The sequence below is a fragment of the Schistocerca nitens genome, chromosome 2 (genome assembly GCF_023898315.1).
Source record: "Schistocerca nitens isolate TAMUIC-IGC-003100 chromosome 2, iqSchNite1.1, whole genome shotgun sequence".
NCBI classification, from domain to species: domain Eukaryota; kingdom Metazoa; phylum Arthropoda; class Insecta; order Orthoptera; family Acrididae; genus Schistocerca; species Schistocerca nitens.
In genome coordinates, this window is record NC_064615.1 from 666,417,656 (window position 1) to 666,442,893 (window position 25,238).

The following is a 25,238-nucleotide window of genomic DNA, read 5'->3' on the forward strand; positions in this document are numbered from 1 at the left end:
ATTTTTGATCCTTTACTTGTTTGACCATACATTCCGAAGTTTGATGTTATTAGAATTTCTATTACTCTTCACACTTTATATTCTGTTTCTACTTAAAATGAAACTGCATGGTAATGGCTTTTCTGAGTTCATCTTTCTCACTATAAGTTACCTGAAACCACAGTATCTGAACCTGTTCCACATGCATTAGTATTCCAGTTAAGAGGTCTTCCTAACATTTTTGATTTTTCAATATACAGATTAATCAGCAGTGATAGCAGAGATTAACTTTTCTTTGTCCTGATTAAACAATAGTGTATGGTTTTAGTTTCAGGTGTCATATTGTTTACAAAGGTTTTGTATTTGTTGAAAATTGCATGTATGTACCTATTCTTTATCTCCATTGACACAATCGAGCATCTCTTTTTCTGGAAGGCCTAAAACATCACAAATGACTTCAGTTTCAACCTGAACATCAAGAACCTTCCCAGAATCTGCACAAGAGCAAGTAGAGAAGGCAGAAAAATGTGTCACCCCAGGGAATTTTACTCAACTAACTCTATTAAATATCTTTACACAATGATCAGCCTTTACTTGAAGAAATTCAAAATTTAGTTCATGTAGGTAATCAGGCTGTCATATCTAAGGGAAGTAATTTTTAAAACATAGAGCAAAATCTGTCAAATGCATTATTATGTTTTACTACATGACAAACTGGTCTAAACCAGATGGTTCATGGAGACAGGTGTGTACATTCCATTTGAAGAACAAAAAGATCACATGCATTAAGATAAAATTTTCACTCTGCAGCAGAGTTTGAAACTTTCTGGCAAATTAAAACTAAGACCTACACTGGGATTTGAACCTGGAACCTTTGCCTTTCATGGGCCATGAGCAATCCAGTTAAAACTCACAAATCCAGCCTCACAGCTTTATTTCTCTAGGAACCTCTTTCCTAGCTCTCAAACTTCACACAAGTTCTCCTGTACACCTCAAGGGACTAGCTATGGTGAAAATGGCTTAATCACAGCCTGGAATGAATTTTCACTGTGTAGCTAAGTGTATAAGTTGATAAGAGCACTGTGTGTAAAAAGCAAGATTCTGAATTTGAGTTTCAGACCGGCACGCAGTTTTAATCATCCAGGGAAACTTCAAAACAGCACACACTTCACTGCACAGAGAAAGATTCATTCTGAAAATTTTGTTGTCTCGTAAATATATAGTTTTCTCAACTGAGCTTTCCTTTTGATACAATAAACATATTTCATTACTTAACATAAGCTGGTTTAGAATGTTTTTTTTTCAAAGAGTTTTACCATTCTGCAAATGAAAACTGCTATAGGTCAGATTTTTTGGAATATGGAAGGCAATTCACTGCTAGCTGACATATTATACTGACAATGACTCAAAATACACTACTGTCTCAGATAGGAACAATGAAAAGTAGCAACTGGGAAGAAGCAATATTCTGAGGTAGACTTCTCATGGCTTGATTTTTGCTAATTTAACATGCTCCTTGGGTTCAGCATTGTCTGATAGAGCTGCAGGAAGCTAAGGCACTAATGAATCTATTTCAGTAAATTAACTGTGATCTAAAGTAAAGTAAATAAGAATTTGCTGTTTGGTGCTTCCAAAATAAAGTTTCATCTGCCTATGTATTGTACAATAGGTGCAAGAGTTCCTCATCTACCCTCTTCATCAAACTGTACTTTTTGAGGCATTCTAAAACAAATGTAAAGATCTAGGAGTAGCAAAGTACTTATTCCTAGTTGAAAAGACAGTGCAACTATTTTGTTGCCATATGTGTTGAGAGTTAATTATTTTTCTATGTTTTGTTGTTATGTTGTGCATGGTCTTTACAAATATGTTCCATAATTTTTTAAATGTTGTAACAATTACTCTTCAATCAGTCAGCTGTTCTTGCTAAATATGTTTTATGTGACTGTGTTCCATTAAGGCATTTACTTATCATTACAGTCAGAATCTTTGAAAATATCTGAGGCATCAGACCATTCGGTTTGTCACATGATTCCAATGTTGAAAGACAGAAAAGAAATCCATGAACATGTGGTTTGACAAACACATGTATTTCTGAATGCTTTCTTCTGTCAAGAATGCATGAAAAAAAAAAATAATAAATAAAGTAAGAATATGAGATGCACTGCCACTGATACTATATGGACCATCAACGACACACAGAAAAGGTATGTCATCCCAACCTATACTAACACTGGATCTCTGATATAGTATGATTGTATTAATTTAAAACTGAAAGGGAGGAAAGAAGAATACTGGGATTTAATGTCCAAACAACAAAAATGTCTATAGAGACAGAGCAGAGGCACAAATCAGCCATGTCCTTTCCAAGGGAAATGTCCCAGTATTCACCTTAAACAATTTGGAGTAAATCTAAATCAAGTTCATCAAATAGGAAATTGAATCTTGCTCCTCCCACAGGTGTGGTCACAATCTTAATCAATGTTCTATCTTGCTTGGTCTTATAATTTAAGACCTCTAACAGGGAAGTGTGATAATCACATTTGCAATTCTGTTAAATATATCAGCTCAATGCTTTGGACTCATTATTCCACTTTTATGTACTATTATTTTAGACAGAGTTCCTCTTGCTGTGTCCTTCTCTCTGACTGCCAAATATTTTGGTAAATATGTTACAGTTTCTTGCAACATGGATTCACCCAAACATTATTTTATGAACAAGTTGAATGCATTGCCATGAGTTGAGCAACTTGCTTATGTAGGTTTTTAAGGAGAACATGGTAGACCCAGTGAGTTTGAAATATAACACATTCTGGAGGAACATGAATAATAATTTTGGGTGGGGCCCCATGACTATGATAAACTCCACTGATGAGTCAAAACATTATGACCACTGACCACATTGAGAGTGAATGCTGCTTGATGGCATTGTGGGTAAATGATGTGACAAGAAAAGTATCTAAGTGGAACAGAAACGAATGGAGGATCATTTTAGTAATGATACAGGCCACATTTTTTATCCTTAATTTTTATTGTTCATGGATTTTCTGTGTGAATATAATAAGGGCCGAGAATATAATAATTCTAGCAGTGATGCAAACCACAAATGGGGAAATCCACTGACACAATAAATTTTGAAAAAAGTAGTTTATTATGGCCTGGCACTGAGAACAAGTATCTTGGAAACCATGAATGAGGTTGGCTGTATATGTACTATTCTCATGGGTATCTATGGAAAGTGGTTGAAGGATGATGAAAATTTGAGTAGGTGACAGGGTGTTGGATGTTCGCAACTAATCAAAGAATGTGGAGATGGAGAGCTTGCCCACTCTGTGAAGCAGAATAGGCAATGATATGTAGAAGATGTGATGACGAAGAACATTGCTGGTGGAGGTACAAGCATTTCAGAGCACATGTTGTTGAAGGGGAGGCTCTGCAATAGGACACCCACCTGCTCTCATGTTAACCCAACAAAAATGACTGCAGTGGATATGGAGTCATTGAGATTCAATCATGAATTAATGGAAATGTGTTACCTAGTCAGCTGAATCATTCCTGGTTCATTTTACACAAGGTTGATGGCTGTGTCCGGGTACACTCGCATCCAGGTGAACAGCTGCCCGAAGCATCCACTGCTGTATGGATGAAGGCTAGTGGGGGCAGTATTACACTACAGGTGACATTCATCTGGGCTTCCATAGCACCTGAGGTAGTAATCAAAAGTACCACAACAGCTGTGACTGCATGAGCATAATTGTGGATCATGTGACATTATGAAAATTTAACTCACAAAAATTATGATAGCATTTAGCATTTGGTGGATTGGCTGGCTGTCACCAGTTGGTGAGTGACACGGAAAGCAAGTGGAGAAGCGAAGGCCATGGGGAGCTGAGCTGTGCTCAGGCAGGAGATGAATAGACAGCAGGAATATCCTGAGTGAGGGAATAAGACAACGTGCTTGCTGAGTGAAGAAATGTGGCACCTCCATCGACTTAGAGTTAGGAGATAAAGTGTAATACTAAACTAAACTAAATTCCATCTGAACAGGCCTTGGAACGTCCAACGGTACCGACTGGCCGCCATGTCATCCTCAGCCCACAGGCATCACTGGATGCAGATATGGAGGAGCATGTGGTCAAGACACCACTCTCCTGACCGCATGTCAGTTTATGAGACTGGAGCTGCTACTTCTCAATCCAGTAGCTCCTCAGTTTGCCTCACAAGGGCTCTGTGCACCTGACTTGCCAAAAGCACTCGGCAGACTGGATGGTCACCCACCCAAGTGCTAGCCCAGCCCGATAACGTGTTAACTTCGGTGATCTGATGGGAACCAGTGTTACCATTGAAAACAAGGCCATTGGTGTAGATAAAGTGTAATATTTACAAAAAATACATAAAATGCTTTATAGACATGCTACAAGAAATTAAATGCACAGACTAGGCAAGCTCAGTTACATTAAAGCTTATTTATAACCACATTATTTAAAAAGTTATTAATGTTCACAACTATTATAGTTTCTAAAAACTATAACAATGGAACCTACCATACAATTTACACTTACAGTATACCATATGAAAGTTGATAATGCCTGCAGTTACAAAAACATGTTACTTTAGTTATAAAACAAAATGATACACACTTATAAACAACATAATTAGTTACACACAAATAATGTCATAACTAGGAATTCCTCCAAATGAACACACATTGTGATACCAACAATATTTATTTGCAAGTTTAGTTAACCATAATTTTATGTTTATATTGTACTTGTAGCTCTTAATTTTACCAGGAACACATTGCAGCACCAAATATGGTAAGATCTTTGTCAAGTTATTCATAACTGCAAAATTAATGTACAAATGTTCTATTATGAGGTCACAAACTGACCAAGAGTATTTACTATATACTCAACAAAGATGCTGTGACTTACCAAATGAGAAAGCACTGCTTGATAGACACAATAAAAAACACACAAACACACACACAAATTTCAAGCTTTTGCAACCCAAGGTTGCTTCATCAGGAAAGAGGGAAGGAAAGGAAAAGACGACAGGGTGTGGGTTTGAAGGGAGAGGGTAAGGAATCATTCCAATCCCATGAGTGGAAAGACTTACCTTGGGGGGAAAGAGAGACAGGTATACACTCGCACACACACACATATCCATCTGCACATAACAGACACAAGCAGACCTGTCTCTTTTTCCCCCCAAGGTAAGTCTTTCCACTCCCGGGATTGGAATGACTCCTTACCCTCTCCCTTAAAACCCACATCCTTTCGTCTTTCCCTCTCCTTCCCTCTTTCCTGATGAAGCAACCGTGGGTTGCAAAAGCTTGAAATTTGTGTGTGTGTTTGTGTTTGTTATTGTTTCTATCAATGTACTAACGCTTTTGTTTGGTAAGTTACAGAATCTTTGTTTTTAGATATATATAGGGCACTCCAGCAGGTATATAAAACATACTGGTATTTTTTAATGTGACATTGTCTCAAATTTTCAAAGCAATTAATGGATAACTTCTGGAGATTTACAACTCTGAACAATTTTTATTTATATTGATGCACTGAGTAGAATAATTGGCTCATGACTGAGTACATAAAGATGCTTGCAGAAATGAGCTTGAGGTATTTTGATTGGTGCTGGGCAGTGTGGTAAGATCTTTTGATTGGTTTCAGCAGAGTTAATATTGGTGATGTTCGGATGGCCACAGTGCTGGAGGGCTTAAGACAACAATCATGAGATTAAGAATAATTTGTGGTTGTAAGATGAACACATGGTAATATTATGGAACTTCAAGTTTTTTAAGTGGATTTCTGTTATTATTTCTTTTGTGACCACATAATTTTTATTCTATTTAACTCTTTTTAAGCAGCTGTGAACTTTAATATTTTGCTGCATTACTTCAAACTGTGTGATGAACTTGTTAGGTGCATTGCTACTTTTGGTCTATATGACTATTGTAATCTGGCCAGAGCAACTGGAGATAGTGATCATGTGTGTGAGAGATGTGTCTGCTAATGTGAATCAGTGTATGACTTCCTTTCTTTTCAGAATATGGCATTGGCCAGAAGCTCAGTGTGTAACAGTCTTGTTGTTGTGCCTGTCTGCAACTCAACATGTCATCTTTATGGTGACTAACAATCCATCCTTTTCATAACAGTGTTGATATTCCAACCTGGACTTTCAATTGTTTAGTTTGAATATTGTTCAATCGATTTATTGAATTTATGCAAGGTCATCATACACATATGTCTGTGTGATCATTTGTATTAAACATTTGGTTTGAATTCCAAACAACACAGTTTAAGCAACATCATTTTCCTATGTGATCTTACTTAAATATTTCATCTTTATCTCAATTATTTATTTATTACTTTTTTGATAGTTTGTCTGTACTAGTAAAATGTTTGAAGAAGCTTAACTGTTTTAGTTTTTGGTCTTAAATGCAATAGTGTGTGGTCACCCCCTAAGGGCTTCAGCAGACCATGCAAAAGTTCTAGACTATGCATTGCTCAACTTAGCTATAACATTTTGTCCTATCATAATTGAGTTTTACTTGTTTAGGGACTGAGTAACAGATACGGAAAGTTAAGTTGCAATCACATGTGTCATCTTATGGTTGAGGTCTTCTCTGACAGTAGTAGCATCTACCAGCAGGACAGCTGTTAATTTCACAAGGCTAGAATCTGCTACAGTACTTGAGGAGCATGATAGTGAACTAACGTTGATGCCTTGGCTACCAAACTAATCTCATTTGAACACAATCGATCTCATATGGGACTATCAAGCATCAGCTTGCATTCACAAATCGTCCTGTAATCTGTGGGAATTGCATGACCTGTGTATAGCATGTGGTGCCACATACTCCTGGAAAAAGAATAAGTATTTGAAAGTTCCTGGCAGATTAAAACTGCATGCCAGAATGGGACTTGAACTTGGGACCTTTGCCTTTCACTGGCAAGTGTTCAACCAACTGACCTATCCAGACATGACTCATGACCCACACTCTAAGCTTTAATTCCACCCCAGTACCTCATTTCCTACCTTCCAAACTTCACAGAAGTTCTCCTGCATACCGTCCAGCACTAGTGATGCTGGAAGAATGGATACTGTGGAGACATGTCTTAGTCATTGCCTAGTGGATTGTAGAAGTTGAGGTATTGATAAAATTAAAGCTGTGAGGACAGGACATGGGTTGTGCTTGGATAGCTCAGTCGATGGAGCACTTGCCTGCAAAAGGCAAAGGTCACTGGTTTGAACCCCAATCCAACACACTATTTTAATATGTCAGAAAGTTCCAAATCAGTGTACACTCCACCATAGAGTGAAAATTCATTCTACCAAGGAATTTTTAAATGCATACCATGCTGAATCACTGCTGTATTGTGTTCCAACAGTGGGCCAATGTGTTATGAAGCAGGTGGTGATAATGTAGCATATATCTCAGATCATCTCAGCTCTGTTCAAAGAAATGTGAAATTCAATATGTATATGGGAAAAAATTGATGATTTAAATTTTTAGACACCTTAGCTCACCACAAAACTGATTATGTTCTGGGAAATTCAGTTAACTGCAGTTCTGCTTGAACAGATTTGTATCTTCAAATGACCAGTTTTCATCATTCTTCTGGAAATGTCCTCAAGACATTTTTACATGGCTTATGTGAAGAGTGTTGAAAAGAAGATGTACACACCAGAAGCATGAGCACAACAATCCCACTGTTTCATGAGCTGAAGGATTCCCTGTTAGCAAAATTCCTGTGGCTGTGATAGGAGCCAGTCATCCACTGTGTTGTTCAATTCATCTTCCCGAGATGAAGCACTTCCCTTTGAGATGCTTTTCTTTTAGCAGACCAACCATATGGAAGTTGCAAGGCAACATGTCCAGTCTGTAGGGGGATGCTTGAACTGCTCCCACTTGAACTTGGCCATTACACTTTGTGTAACCTTGGAGACACGTGGACAAATGTTATTGTGGAGGAGAATCACTCTCTTCTTGAACAGCCCAGGCTGTTTGTTCTTGATGGACTTCCGTAGGATACGGAGTGTCTCACAGTACATGTCACTGTTTATGGTTTTACCATGCTCGAGGAATTAAATGGGTGTTGGACCTCAAATGTCAAAAAACGAGAGTCAGCATCACCTTGCCTGCAGAGGGCTCAGCTTTGAATTTTTTAGGGTGAGTCAACAATGAATGCTTGTACTGCATGCAGTCCCGCTTTGTCAGTGGCTTGAAGTGATGGCAACAGCTCTCATCACCTGCAATGACCCACTCCAGGAAAGTGTGGTCTTCATGATAATGGAACAGGTGTTTCACACACAACTCCTTTTGCAGTTTGCTGAGCTTATTTGGAACACACTGCGTGTATACTTTCCCAGTAATCCAACCTGTTGTGCACAATTGTCCACCCAATTCCAACACTGGCCCCGATCATCACTGCCAACATTCACATTGTGACACACCACTCAATTCTCATTATGTCATTCACATTGTCGATGAATCCAACTGTGATTATTTTGTTTACTTGGCTTGGTCTCAGGTCATCATTCAAACAATCCTGACCTTCTCGAAAATGGGTGCTCCACTTTCTCACTGACTAGTCAGACACACAGTCTCCTCCACACATAGCTATCATCCATTGATGAATATGAGCCAGTTAACCAGTTAATAATGAATAGGAAAATAGGAACGCGGATAAGCTACTACAAACATCTTAGTGAATGCATTATTGGGGCCAAGATAGATACGAAGCCCACACCTACTACAGTAGTACAAGTTTATATGCCAACTAGCTCTGCAGATGACGAAGAAATTGAAGAAATGCATGATGAAATAAAAGAAATTATTCAGATAGTGAAGGGAGACGAAAATTTTAATAGTCATGGGTGACTGGAATTCGAGTGTAGGAAAAGGGAGAGAAGGAAACGTAGTAGGTGAATATGGATTGGGGCTAAGAAATGAAAGAGGAAGCCGCCTGGTAGAATTTTGCACAGAGCACAACTTAATCATAGCTAACACTTGGTTCAAGAATCATGATAGAAGGTTGTATACATGGAAGAACCCTGGAGATACTAAAAGGTATCAGATAGATTATATAATGGTAAGACAGAGATTTAGGAACCAGGCTTTAAATTGTAAGACATTTCCAGGGGCAGATGTGGACTCTGACCACAATCTATTGGTTATGACCTGTAGATTAAAACTGAAGAAACTGCAAAAAGGTGGGAATTTAAGGAGATGGGACCTGGATAAACTGAAAGAACCAGAGGTTGTACAGAGTTTCAGTGAGAGCATAAGGGAACAATTGACAGGAATGGGGGAAAGAAATACAGTAGAAGAAGAATGGGTAGCTTTGAGGGATGAAGTAGTGAAGGCAGCAGCGGATCAAGTAAGTAAAAAGACGAGGGCTAGTAGAAATCCTTGGGTAACAGAAGAAATATTGAATTTAATTGATGAAAGGAGAAAATATAAAAATGCAGTAAATGAAGCAGGTAAAAAGGAATACAAACGTCTCAAAAATGAGATCGACAGGAAGTGCAAAATGGCTAAGCAGGGATGGCTAGAGGACAAATGTAAGGATGTAGAGGCTTATCTCACTAGGGGTAAGATAGATACTGCCTACAGGAAAATTAAAGAGACCTTTGGAGATAAGAGAACCACTTGTATGAACATCAAGAGCTCAGATGGAAACCCAGTTCTAAGCAAAGAAGGGAAAGCAGAAAGGTGGAAGGAGTATATAGAGGGTCTATACAAGGGCGATGTACTTGAGGACAATATTATGGAAATGGAAGAGGATGTAGATGAAGATGAAATGGGAGATACGATACTGCGTGAAGAGTTTGACAGAGCACTGAAAGACCTGAGTCGAAACAAGGCCCCAGGAGTAGACAACATTCCATTGGAACTACTGATGGCTTTGGGAGAGCCAGTCCTGACAAAATTCCACCATCTGGTGAGCAAGATGTATGAAACAGGCGAAATACCCTCAGACTTCAAGAAGAATATAATAATTCCAATCCCAAAGAAAGCAGGTGTTGACAGATGTGAGAATTACCGAACAATCAGTTTAATAAGCCACAGCTGCAAAATACTAACACGAATTATTTACAGACAAATGGAAAAACTAGTAGAAGCCGACCTCAGGGAAGATCAGTTTGGATTCCGTAGAAATACTGGAACACGTGAGGCAATACTGACCTTACGACTTATCTTAGAAGAAAGATTAAGGAAAGGCAAACCTACGTTTCTAGCATTTGTAGACTTAGAGAAAGCTTTTGACAATGTTGACTGGAATACTCTCTTTCAAATTCTAAAGGTGGCAGGGGTAAAATACAGGGAGCGAAAGGCTATTTACAATTTGTACAGAAACCAGATGGCAGTTATAAGAGTCGAGGGACATGAAAGGGAAGCAGTGGTTGGGAAGGGAGTAAGACAGGGTTGTAGCCTCTCCCCGATGTTATTCAATCTGTATATTGAGCAAGCAGTAAAGGAAACAAAAGAAAAATTCGGAGTAGGTATTAAAATTCATGGAGAAGAAATAAAAACTTTGAGGTTCGCCGATGACATTGTAATTCTGTCAGAGACAGCAAAGGACTTGGAAGAGCAGTGGAACGGAATGGACAGTGTCTTGAAAGGAGGATATAAGATGAACATCAACAAAAGCAAAACAAGGATAATGGAATGTAGTCAAATTAAGTCGGGTGATGCTGAGGGAATTAGATTAGGAAATGAGACACTTAAAGTAGTAAAGGAGTTTTGCTATTTATGGAGTAAAATAACCGATGATGGTTGAAGTAGAGAGGATATAAAATGTAGACTGGCAATGGCAAGGAAAGCATTTCTCAAGAAGAGAAATTTGTTAACATCGAGTATAGATTTAAGTGTCAGGAAGTCATTTCTGAAAGTATTTGTATGGAGTGTAGCCATGTATGGAAGTGAAACATGGACGGTAAATAGTTTGGACAAGAAGAGAATAGAAGCTTTCGAAATGTGGTGCTACAGAAGAATGCTGAAGATTAGATGGGTAGATTACATAACTAATGAGGAGGTATTGAATAGGATTGGGGAGAAGAGGAGTTTGTGGCACAACTTGACTAGAAGAAGGGATCGGTTGGTAGTACATGTTCTGAGGCATCAAGGGATCACCAATTTAGTATTGGAGGGCAGCGTGGAGGGTAAAAATCGTAGGGGGAGACCAAAAGATGAATACACTAAGCAGATTCAGAAGGATGTAGGTTGCAGTAGGTACTGGGAGATGAAGAAGCTTACACAGGATAAAGTAGCATGGAGAGCTGCATCAAACCAGTCTCAGGACTGAAGACCACAACAACAACAACAACCAGTTAACAAGGTCAGAAATCTAACACAACATTGCTGCTCAGTCATCCAATTTTGCAATGTGAATGCCATGATATCCTCAGACACAATGCCAAATGAAATGGACCAAATACACTCTCCTGCATCATGTGCCCATGCATGCACAAAACCATGCTGGACACTAAAATCGCTTCCCTAAATGTCTCATTAAGCTACCACAAAGCAGCACAAGCAATTTCAACTGGTTTGATTGTTATGATGTTTAGTACCTTTTCATCTGAATGCTCCTTATTTTATTACTGATAAGGACTATCTGCAGGACAGTAGTGCATTTCATAAGAAGCAGTTTTAAGTTAATAGCTATTTGGCACATCCAATATGTAAGGCTTAGCAGTGAAGAACAAATGTGGGTGTTCTGGATCATGTGGCTGAATAGGGAATATATAAACAAAAGCCTTTTTTTTACAGGATGCAGGCAGGAGAGATGTTTTTTCATTCTTTTGATTTAGAGGCTGGTTGGTTATTCACAGCTTGTACATAAAAATGTTAAAAATTGGCAAGAGTTGTAATATATAAACTTAAAGTTAATGTGGAGTGTTAAGAAAATTTTAATGGACTAAAGTTTGAGCTGAAGACATATTGCAGACTTTCATGGACAGTGTTGTATCACTGAACTATCTACACCTAGTAAAGTTTTCATTTACTGCTAACACTCCTCTATTTTGTCAAGTTCTGCAGATCCTCTGCAGCTAAACTGGCACATATGCAGTTCCTATGACATTAAATTCTAGTTTGCTAATAACTGGGAAAAATCTTCATAAAAGTAAGGAATATGAGTTTGAAAGAGATTACACCCCTCTTGTTATATATTTATAACCAAATGCCAAATGGAAAGCATTATTCCTCCATAAAATTTGAAGTCACCAATAAAATAAAAGAAGAAAGTTGTTTGTACATCAGATTTATTGGTGATAAAAATAATTTTAGGGTTTTATGCAGCATCTATGTTAAAACAAAAATCATTTTCACACTTACCCATTGTGCTTTTATACTGTATAATGTATACAGATACAGGGCTGTTTCCATCATATGAATGGTCCCATGTGAGGTTAACAGATCTGCTCGTGTGACCAGTCACATGCATGTTAGTGGGAGGCCCTGGAGTTTCCTGGACTATGAGATGGAAGTCAGAACGGTCACTTCCAAAGTGATTTGTAGCTTGACATATGAAAGAGGAGGAATCATCTCTGTTGACATTCTTTATCAAGAGCCTTGAGTGGACTCCGAATTCCAGACTCTCTTCACTTACTTCTGCTCTAGGGTGTTGTGCTGGATCAAATGGCTGCCCTTGTAAAAACCAGTTAATAGAAATTGGTTTGTCTCCCTTTGCAACACAATCCAATGTGGCAACACCAGCTTTAACCACTGTCACATTCTGCACTGGAGAGGAAAATGTGGCAGGCACTAAAAACAAAAGCAAAGTGAGCATGATTAGCTTTTCTAAAGTAGTCATTAATGCATAGTGAATCATGGGAACAAAATTTTGTAACTTTATTTTTATTTTTGTTACACTTGTAGTTCTGATAGGTAAGTTTTTTTGCAAATATTTAACTGAATTGTGTAGAAAAAAGAGAATGTACAGTATTTATTGCTGTTTACATGTTATTAAAGTTTCAAGGAATCAAAGTTCTTACCACAACAGTACAAAGAAAGGAACATAAGGAAGCATGAAAGAAGATATGAAAAACATAGTATGGCATGTTACAAAACATCCCAGATCAGGAGAGACAAATGACAATGAGAAGTTTTTGTTTCTTAATGTTCTGTCTTGAAAAGGAGAGATTGCTGTCCATCACATAGAGGAGGCACTGAGTTGCAGACAGGCACAATAAAAAATACTAGAAATATTTAAAAACTTGGAGACAAAGTCCTTGTCAGAAGTAGAACTCTTACAGAGTCACACAACAACAACTTACATACACATAGCCACTGTCTCTGGGTGCAAAGACTCAATTGTGGCTACATCTGATCCGAGCAGCAATCTAGCTGGGGTATGTGGTGGGGGTAAGGAATATGCATGAATAAGAAAGGAAGGGATAGCAGGGCAATGGTGGGGGAAGGTGCTACCTTGAAAGCATGCAAGGATGTGGTTAGGACAGGACAAGTCAGGCTGCTAGGTGCTGATTTGAGAGGCTGAACTAGAGGGTGAGAGGATGCGGTGGGGGAAGAAGGAGGAGGGAAAAAGAGAGAGGAGAGAGGAAAGGAGTAGAGAAGAGGAAAGGACTTGTAGGCGGGCTGGCAGGAAATAAGATGTGTGTGAACTGTAGTGAAAGCAGGGAAGGAGTGAGACAGGTGCAGGACAGTAACTGGCGAATGTTGAAGCCAGGGGCCTGTGGGAGAAGATGATACATTGTAGGGAGAGTTCCCAACTGCACAGTTCAGAAAAGCTGGTGTTTGTGGGCAGAACACAGATGGCACAGGCTGTGAAACTGTCATTAAAGTGAAGTACATCATGATGGGTTGCATGTTCAACAACTGAATGTTTCAGCTGTCTTCTGTCACTGGCTGTGGCTTTTCACGCAGAATGACAGTTTGTTGGTTGTCGTGTCCATGTAGAATGGAGCACATTGGTTGGCACTAAGTTTGTAGATCACATGGCTGATTTCACAGGTGGTCCTACTACTGGCTGAGGTAGGAGATGCCAGAGCCAAGATTGGAGCAGGTAGTGGTGGAAGGATGTAGAACACATCACATGTGGTCTGTGGCAAAGATATGAGCCATGAGGCTAGAGGCTGGGAGCAGGGTTGGGTTAGGAATGAACAAGGATATTGCATAGGTTGGATCGGCAGTGGAATACTTCAGCAGGAGGAAGGTGGCTTGTTGGGCTGAGGTGGACCAGGTGAAGAGAATGTGGGAGAATGTGTTGAGGCCCTGGAGGAATGCAGATAGTGTGTTCTTACCTCCAGTCCATATGAGGGAGATGTCATCAATATATCTGAACAATGTGAGAGGTTTGGGATTCTGGGTGGTTAGGAATGATTTCTATAGATGGCCTATGATTAGATTAACATAGGATGGTGACACACAGGTGGTCATTGCTGTAACATGAACTTTATTGTAGGTGATGCCTTCAAAGAAGAAGTACTAATCATGGGTGAGGGTATAGTTGGCTGTGGTGACTAGGAAATAGGTTGTAACTTTGGCACTGGGAAAGATAGTGTTCAACAGAAGCAAGGCCATGGGCATAGGGTCTGTTAGTATAGAGGGAGATGCATTGACAGTGATGAGAATTTCACTTGATGGTAAAGGAACAACAGCTGTGGAGAGCTGATAGAGGAAATGGTTGTTGTCTTTTCCATAGGAGAATTGGTTGCAGGTAACAGACTGAAGGTGTTGATTCACAAGGGCAGAGATTCTCTCTGTGGGACATGGTAACCAGCCACAATGGAATGTTCTGGGTATTTGGATTTATGAACTTTAGGAACTATGTAGAAGGTAGGAGTGCATAGAGTGGTAGGGGTAAGGAGAGAGACAGACTCAGGGGAGAAGTTCTGGGAGATCTTGCTGGATTTCTCAGATGGGGCCACAAGGGCTTAGCTTGCAGGTTGATTTATCTGACAGCTGGTGCAATCCTTCTACCAGGTTATCACTGCAGTTCATAATCACACTGGTAGAGCCCTTGGCAGTTAGGATTATAGGGTCAGGATCAGTTTTTAGGTGTGGATGTGAGGTTAGTTTCCATGTTGAGGGAGTCTGGGAATGATGCTGAGGCAAGGTTTGAGGTTAAGAAATTCTGGAGGGTTAGCAAGGGGTGATATGGGGCCTGTGGGGCTGGCTATGGTTCGATGGAGGCTTAAACTGAGTCAGGAACGGTCAAATATTAGTGGAAGGACAGAATGTCTTTAACAAGCTCAGCCTGACTAAATTTGGGCTACCATCCATACCAGTCCTGTCACTGGTATCTCCTATCCCATCAAAGACAGGACCACCTGTGAAAGCAGCTATGTGATCTGCAAGCACTGTGCCACATTCCATGTGTCCACAGCCACTAACAAGTTGTTGTCCACATGAATGGCCACCGTCAAGTTGTGGCCGAGGGCAGCTGGACCACCCAGTTGCAGAACATGCCGCCTAACATGATATATTTTACTTTAATGACTGCTTCACAGCCTGTGCCCTGTGCCATCTGGCTTCTTCCTACCAACACCAGCTTCTCTGAACTGCCCAGGTGGAAACTCTTTATGGCATACCCTTTGTTCCCGTAACATCCCCGGCCTGAATGTTTGTTACCCCTTGTCCTCCACTCACTTATCTCCTTCCATGCACCCACTACAGTACATACACACCTTCTATCCTGTGAACACACCTACAAGTCCTTCCATCTTCTCTTAATTCTTTCCTCTGCCTTTTTTCCTCCTCCTTCTCTACAAATCCCCCATCTTCTAGCACAACCTGCCAATGCTGCAGCTAGCAGCCTTATCCTATCCCCATGAATCCTTGCACACACCCACAGTCAGTACTAGCATCTTCCCATACCTCTATACTGTGATCCCTCCCACATCCCACCTTATGTTTCCTCATTACCTTCACTAACCATGTCAGACACAGTCACAATTGGGCCTTAGTACCTGGAGGCAGTGGCCATGTGTGTGTGTGTGTGTGTGTGTGTGTGTGTGTTGTTTGAATCTGCTAGTTCTGAATAAGGACTTTCTCTGAAAGCTTTGAAATATTTCCAGGATTCTTTTATGAGTCTACCTGTAACATAACGCCTCCGCTATGTGATGAGTAGCAATCTGTTCCTTTTTGTATAGTTGTTGTTCCATTCCGTACTTTCCATAGAGCGAGCAATACATTTATATATTTACACACACACACACACACACACACACACACACACACACACACACACACACACACACACACAGATTAAGGGGGAGAAAAGCAGGGCAGGGGGAGGTGACTGAGAGGACAAAGAGCAAAAGATTGAAGTAAATGAACCTGTACCTTTCCTCTTAGGGAAAAATAGCAGCCTTTAACTTCCAGAAGTTCTATCCACAACCAAGCAACAAGGGACAGAAATAATATAGATGTAGAATACACTACATTAAGTAAGTCCCAATATAGTTATTAGTATATCAGTGTAAACCCATATTAATAAATTAGCCCTGGCAATGAGATATCTACCACACAGTTCCTCTGATACTTATCTACAGAACATCTCAATCAACAGCTGTGTTTATGAGTTTAGATTAGATTAGATTAGTTTTTCATTCCATAGATCTGTGCTCAGGAGATCCTCATGGATGTGGAACATGTTAATTTTTTTATTTTTATTATTTTTTAAAGCTGAAATAACAATACTAATAGTATGAATATATACAATACATCATTTGTTTCTATTAAAAAATTCGTCAATGGAGTAGAAGGAGTTGGCCACTAGTAAGCCTTTCAGGCTCCTTTTAAACTGATCTTTATTTGTAACTAAATTTTTTATGTTTACTGGCAAATTATTGAAGATGAGTGTTCCTGAGTAGTGGACCCCTTTTCGAACTAAAGTAAGTGCTTTTAAGTCCTTGTGCAGATCATTTTTGTTCCTGGTATTGTATGTATGAACTGAGCTGTTTGTTGGAAAGAGAGATATATTATTTAGGGCAAATTTCATTAAAGAGTAAATATACTGGGAGGCAGTAGTTAGTATACCCAGTTCTTTGAAGAGGTTTCTACAGGACGTCCGTGAATTTACTCCACAAATAATACGTATTACACGCTTTTGGGCTCTAAAAACTTTTGTTTGACTTGAGGAGTTACCCCAAAATATTATACCATATGACATTATGGAATGAAAGTAGGCAAAGTATGCAAGCTTTTTCATTTCTACGTCACCTATGTCTGCTAACACCCGAATTGCATATACAGATTTGTTAAGGCGTTTCTGCAGTTCTGTGGTGTGCTCCTCCCAATTGAATTTATTATCAAGTTGTAATCCCAGGAATTTAAGACTGTCAACCTCTTCTATCTGCTCTTCTTCGTACTTTATGCATATGCTGGGTGGAAACCCCTTACAGGTTCTGAATTGCATGTAGTGAGTCTTTTCAAAGTTTAATGTCAGTGAGTTGGCTGATAGTCCATTTATAACAGGTTTTATGATATGATTTTGTTCCTTTGATTTGTCTATAAAAATGTTATCAATGGCTGTCCTTGAGGATTTAGTGAGGTAGAACGATGTTGTAATAGCCTGCTATCCTATATTTAATGTGTAAATTTCAAGGTGGAACATCAATGTAATGTGTAATTTTGAACATATAGTATTATTATATACATACTAAAATCCATGTTGTGTACATGATCAGTGGTTGATGAATAAATATAAATTAAAAAATGTGAAAAATATAGATGCTCTCTTGGATGGCAACATGGAAAGACAGAGAGTGAGAGGGATGGGGTGGGGTGGTGTGTGTGTGTGTGTGTGTGTGTGTGTGTGTGTGTGTGTGTGTGTGTGTGTGTGTGTGTGTGTGGTAGTGGGGGGGGGGGGGGAAGCTCATTGCTGAAAATTGTAAAACAATATATACAAAAACAGATCACCTTTAAAGAAATCTGCCATTATAGTATTTGAGGTGACTTTTGTTTTAATGTAACTTTAACAAGTATAAAGATAAAAACTATTTTGATGCTACAGTACATACATTCTAAAAGCTAAATACACATCTTCCACATAAAATCTTTAAGTAAACTGTGAATTAATACAGTTCTTGGTTAATCTCACAGGTACAAAAACTTCAGGGCGACTTTACTAGGAGAAGATGTAGAAAACATGAAAAGTTTAGTCACATTCTGTGACCAGCATGACACTGTAACTGTAACAATCAAGATTGTTGATTACAGTGTTTATCACATCTGTCAAGGAGCTCACACACCAGCTGCTATATGTGCTCTTGTTCAGCACTGGCAGTTGATTTGTTCTCAGTGTTTCTTGCAATGTTCCACGGAAGTGGCAGAGTGTTAGAATTTCCTTAAAAATTGAGAGATCTCAAGTAGTGGTAATCTAATGCAGAAAACCAGTCTCAAATGTTACAGCATATCTTCTTCTGTGATGTATTTATGGTACATGAGTGTTCATATTTTATGTGCTATTTTGGTTGAGATGCTTGAACAAGAAAATGTAATTTGTTTGAATGGTTAACAGCTAGCCACACTGACATTGGTGATCCCAATGCGATTTTACCTGGTGAGAACAGCCTACAAATACCAGGAAAAGCAGTATAACTTCTCGAGGATGGACAAAGAATTTTTTCATGAAAATCCAAGAATCAGCATCCACTGAAGGATCATCGGTATCTTGTGATTCTTGAGTTTCTCCCGGCGTATTTGATAATCAAAATGTCCACAGGTGTACTGCCGGTCTACAGTGTCCAACGGGCAAAATATTTCGGCGATCATACATGTCGCCATCATCAGGTGAACTGACGGACTGAGCTACTGTGAACGTGCCAGCACGGAGATCCGTACACTATGGCTGCTCAGGGGAAACTGGGTTTGGTCGCGGCGGCGGCCGATTTAAATACCCTCCGCCCGCGGCGCGCTCACTCCGCTGTCCACGTGGCTATAATCTTAGCAAGGCTTGGGAACCAGCGATTGGGTTAATCAAGAGTAAATCGAGCAAATGTATAGTTGTGACAACCACGGCGGACAGAGCCATCACACCGACGTCATCTCAGACGCCGTCGCAATCTGTTCCACCGCGTGACCGTGGCGCGGGGCGCAGACAGTGGAGTGAGCGTGCCACGGGCGGAGGGTACTTAAATCGGCTGCCGCCGCGACCAAACCCAGTTCCCCCTGAGCAGCCATAGTGTACGGATGTCCGTGCCGGCACGTTCACAGAAGCTCAGTCCGTCAGTTCACCTGATGATGGCGACATGTATGATCGCCGAAATATTGTGCCCGTTGGACACGGTAGACCGGCAGTACACCCGTGGATATTTTGATTATTGGTATCTTGATTTCCATGATAATATCTCCATTCTGGTCTCAAAATCCAATACTTTAATTTGCACAGATAGAAGCAAAGTTCCATTATGCAGGTATAACTACCAATTCAACCAAATTTGCTCTGGTGGTCAGTTGACTCAACCATCTTTATGCATCTGAAATAGAAGATATAATTACTGCTCTTCCTGCACAAGATCCTCATCATGAACTCAGGAGAGAACTGATTCAAAAAATTTTGATCTCACAAGAAGAGCATGTGTGTCAAGTTCTACCACAGAGAGATATTGAAGACAGGAAGTCATCACAATATCTGACACACCTATGCGGCAAGGTTGAGGCAGGAACTGTATCCAACACCATGCTATGTATGCTTTGGAGTAGCCATCTTCCAGCCTAGGTTAAAGCTATAATAACATGTCAGATGGAAATACCATTGGACACTGATGCAGATTTGACTAATAGAATTCATTATACAATATTTCCTCCATCAGTGAATGCAGTAGCAGTGCCACAAAACAGTGTTTCATTATTGGCAGTGACACACATAGATTACAATTGCTAGTCAAAGTCGATGCTCTGACCAAACAGAAAAGCAAACCGTTGCTTCATCACAAATCCAGAAATGACAGATGATATTATTTCAGGAGTTCACAAAGGCATTCCAAGCTGTACTCATCAACCCTGGATAACACAGAACAGCCACCTACTGTATGTATGTATCACTTCAAATTTGGATATTACTTTGTGGCTACAAACACAGCAGTGTCAGTTGGATATAGTTGCATCTGGACAAAAATTTCTTAGCAACACTGGTTCAGACTTGTGCATTTATCCACTCTGTTGGCCACCAACTTCATTCTGTATTTCTGTCACAAACATTTCATCTATAGTAACTTAAGATAAGATAAGCAATGAAGATATTTTGAAAATAGCCATGGTCACCCCATGCAGCTTGTTTGAGAGTCTCTCCATGACATTTGGTTTATATGGTCCATTCAGTCTTGGTAAAGGTTCATTGAACCCACGTTGCAATGGTTGTCATTCTGTTTGGCATTCTTAGATGATGTTATTGTCTTTACAGCAACTTCAGAACAGCACCAGCAACACTTGGTTGAAGTTTTCGAATACTTAGAACAGTGCTGTGTGGTATTTAATAATGCCAAGTATGTTTTTGATAAACCACAAATATCTCCTTAGGCCATCTAAATTCATCAGCAAGATTTTTTCACTACCCACCAACATAGAAGCCATTGTGAAGATTCCACAGCCAGAAACCAGCAAATAAATACACAATTTCTTGTGAAGACTGAACTATTACTGGTGTCATCTGCCTCACTCAGCCAAGTTGCATGAACCAATGGACCTAAAACTAAGGGGAATTCATTGATCCAATGGACAGGTGCAATGAGCTCTGCTTTTGGGCTAGCAAAGCAAAGTGTAGCAAATGCTGCATTCCTGACACACCCTGCACTGGATGAACCTCTTGTATTGGTTTTTAATGCTAGCAAGACTGCTACTGGCACATAATTGCAACAATAAATTGATGGCACTTGGCATCTGCTAGTCTTCATCTCATACAAGCTCTCCCCTTCACAACAAAAACAGAACACTTATGATGATCGTGAGTTTCTTACTGTCTACAAATCAATCACAGAGGCACAGGAATATGATCAGAAATTCCAGAAGCTATTGAATGAAGCATTGACTGCCATTCAGTTACAATTGGTTGAGATGTGAAGCTATATTTTGAAATTTCATGTGGAAGCTATTGTCTTTTTCTGTCAGCTGCATTCCACAGAAGCGCTTTTGAAATACATCACAGCCTTTGCCAAGCTGGTGTCATATAATCAACTTCCTTGGTTTTAGAACATGTTGTTTGGCTTGGTAAGCAAAGGCAACATCATGAGTGGACTTACATTTGCCTTCAGTGTCAGCACAGTAATGAAATATCCCATTATGTGCATGTGCCAGTTCCAGATTGATGACATGCTTCATGCATGTGCATGTCAACATGAAAGGCACATTTCCATCATAAAATGGTCAGTGCTATTTATTAACTGTGAGTGATCATTTCACTCATTGACCAGAAGCTATGCCAGTTGATAACGTATTAGTGGAAACCCTGGTCTTTGCCTTTGTGTCACACTGAGTTTTCCTTCAGTTGTCTGCTGCACACTGACATGGACCACAGCTGGCAATTCAAGTTGATGTTATTTACTCAACTTAGTACATTATGTGGTGGTCTCCATCACAGGACAACCAGCTATCACCCAGTGAGCATCAGTATGCTCAAATGTTTTCACCATGATTTAAAGGCTGCATTGATAAGTCATGAAACTAGTTCAACAACCACCTTACCAAAGGTCGTGCTTGAACTTCACACCATATATGGAATAGACTTGTATTCACCACTAGTGGAACTGGTGTATGGCAAAGCACATCAGTTGCGTGGTCATTTCATTGACCAAAATTCCATAAAACTACCTGACCATGATCAATCAGATTACATTTGTCACCTGAGAGAACATACCACACACATTAAACCTCATCAAGCATCATGACATCGAATGACACCTACCTATGGAATTATGACGTGCAAACATGTACATATGTCATGTTATGAACAGAGAGTGTCAAACCCACACTATAACCCCAAACACAGGCCCATATCAAATCATCAAAAGAGGAGCAAGAAATTTGGACATATTAAGAGGTGCTATCCAAAATTTTCGGGAATTTGGACATATTAAGAGGTGCTATCCAAAATTTTCGGGCATTTGGACATATTAAGAGGTGCTATCCAAAATTTTCGGGACTGGTGCTGCCATCTGTTGAAAACATTTCCTTTGGACTAATGGTTATCATCACCCTCAAAGTAGTTCCCTTCATATGTACGCACTGGTCCGAGTGCTTCTGCCACTGGTCAAACATTTTCTGGAAGTCCTGTTCTTTGAGGGTGTTCATCACTGCCAGTGATGCTTCTGGAATCCTCTCTAGAGTGTCGAACCGACGGCCTTTCAACTTGAGTTTCAGTTTTTGGAATAGTGTCAAGTTTCAAGAGGTGCAAAATCTGGCAAGTATGGTGGGTAAGGTACAACTGCCATGTTGTTTTTTGCCAAAGAGTTCCTGGTGAGCAAGGACGTGTGACAGGGTGCATTGCCATGATGCAGCAGCCAGTTCCCTTGATGCCAAAGTTCGGGCCGTCATTGCCACACCTTTTCACAGGTCCATTGCAAAACATCACAGACATACATGGAATTCACTGTTTGGTTGGGTGGGACAAATCCTTTGTGCGCAATTCCCTTGGTATCAAAGAAAATGATGATCATGCTCTTCACTTTACTCTTCACCTGTCTCATTTTTTGGGTCTTGGAGAGCCCAGGCTCTTCCACTGGGATGACTGTTGCTTTGCCTGTGGGTCATACCCATAAATCCAGCTCTTGTCACGAGTGATAAGAAGGCTGGATCATCAAATGCAGTCTGATGAAGGCCCATGCACACTTTAACATGCTGTGCCTTCTGATCGCCATTCAAGATCCTTGGCACAAATTTTGTGGTGACACGATGCATGCCAAATTCATCAGTCAACATCTACATCTACATCTACATCTACATCCATACTCTGCAAGCCACCTGACGGTGTGTGGCGGAGGGTACCCTGAGTACCCCTATCGGTTCTCCCTTCTATTCCAGTCTCGTATTGTTCATGGAAAGAAGGATTGTCTGTATGCTTCTGTGTGGGCTCTAATCTCTTTGATTTTATCCTCATGGTCTCTTCGTGAGATATATGTAGGAGGGAGCAATATACTGCTGGACTCTTCGGTGAAGGTATGTTCTCGAAACTTTAACAAAAGCCCGTACCGAACTACTGAGCGTCTCTCCTGCAGAGTCTTCCACTGGAGTTTATCTATCATCTCCGTAACGCTTTCGCGATTACTAAATGATCCTGTAATGAAGCGCGCTGCTTTCTGTTGGATCTTCTCTATCTCTTCTATCAACCCTATCTGGTACGGATCCCACACCGCTGAGCAGTATTCAAGCAGTGGGCGAACAAGCGTACTGTAACCTACTTCCTTTGCTTTCGGATTGCATTTGCTTAGGATTCTTCCAATGAATCTCAGTCTGGCATCTGCTTTACTGACGATCAATTTTATATGATCATTCCATTTTAAATCACTCCTAATGCGTACTCCCAGATAATTTATGGAATTAACTGCTTCCAGTTGCTGACCTGCTATTTTGTAGCTAAATGATAAGGGATCTATCTTTCTATGTATTTGCAGCACATTACACTTGTCTACATTGAGATTCAATTGCCATTCCCTGCACCATGCGTCAATTCACTGCAGATCCTCCTGCATTTCAGTACTATTTTACATTGTTACAACCTCTCGATACACCACAGCATCATCTGCAAAAAGCCTCAGGGAACTTCCGATGTCATCCACAAGGTCATTTATGTATATTGTGAACAGCAATGGTCCCATGACACTCCCCTGTGGCACACCTGAAATCACTCTTACTTCGGAAGACTTCCCTCCATTGAGAATGACATGCTGCGTTCTGTTATCTAGGAACTCCTCAATCCAATCACACAATTGATCTGATAGTCCATATGATCTTACTTTGTTCATTAAACGACTGTGGGGAACTGTATCGAACGCCTTGCGGAAGTCAAGGAACACGGCATCTACCTGTGAACCCGTGTCTATGGCCCTCTGAGTCTCGTGGACGAATAGCGCGAGCTGGGTTTCACACGACCGGCTTTTTCGAAACCCATGCTGATTCCTGCAGAGTAGATTTCTAGACTCCAGAAAAGTCATTATACTCGCACATAATACGTGTTCCAAAATTCTACAACTGATCGACGTTAGAGATATAGGTCTATAGTTCTGCACATCTGTTCGACGTCCCTTCTTGAAAACGGGGATGACCTGTGCCCTTTTCCAATCCTTTGGAATGCTACACTCTTCTAGAGACCTACGGTACACCGCTGCAAGAAGGGGGGCAAGTTCCTTCACGTACCACGTACTCAGTGTAAAATAGAACTGGTATCCCATCAGGTTCAGTGGCCTTTCCTCTTTTGAGCGATTTTAATTGTTTCTCTATCCCTCTGTCGTCTATTTCGATATCTACCATTTTGTCATCTGTGCGACAATCTAGAGAAGGAACTACAGTGCAGTCCTCCTCTGTGAAACAGCTTTGGAAAAAGACATTTAACATTTCAGCCTTTAGTCTGTCATCCTATGTTTCAGTACCATTTTGGTCACAGAGTGTCTGGACATTTTGTTTTGATCCACCTACCACTTTGACATAAGACCAGAATTTCTTAGGATTTTCTGCCAAGTCAGTACATAGAACTTTACTTTCGAATTCATTGAACGCCTCTCGCATAGCCCTCCTCACACTACATTTCGCTTTGCATAATTTTTGTTTGTCTGCAAGGCTTTGGCTATGTTTATGTTTGCTGTGAAGTTCCCTTTGCTTCCGCAGCAGTTTTCTAACTCGGTTGTTGTACCACATTGGCTCTTTTCCATCTCTTACGATCTTGCTTGGCACATACTCATCTAACACATATTGTACAATGGTTTTGAACTTTGTCCACTGATCCTCAACACTATCTGTACTTGAGACAAAACTTTTGTGTTGAGCCATCAGGTACTCTGTAATCTGCTTTTTGTCACTTTTGCTAAACAGAAAAATCTTCCTATCTTTTTTAATATGTCTGTTTATGGTTGAAATCATCGATGCCGTAACCGCTTTATGATCGCTGATTCCCTGTTCTGCGTTAACTGTTTCAAATAGTTCGGGTCTGTTTGTCATCAGAAGGTCTAATATGTTATTGCCACGAGTCGGTTCTCTGTTTAACTGCTCAAGGTAGTTTTGTCCCATTTGTTGACATGTCCCATAACCAAAACCCACTTCATCCGCAAGGTCTTGAATGGTTCGACATCGATCT

At 40.2% G+C, this 25,238-nt stretch overlaps 1 protein-coding gene across 1 annotated transcript in view; it reads right to left on the minus strand.

Moving 5' to 3' along the window:
• Window positions 1-25,238, minus strand: part of LOC126235233 (Down syndrome cell adhesion molecule-like protein Dscam2) — a 263,828-nt gene that overhangs the window by 173,373 nt on the left and 65,217 nt on the right. The window contains exon 7 of the mRNA XM_049943965.1: window positions 12,329-12,757. Coding sequence (XP_049799922.1) covers window positions 12,329-12,757 — 429 coding nt within the window. The remainder of the gene's footprint in view (window positions 1-12,328; window positions 12,758-25,238) is intronic.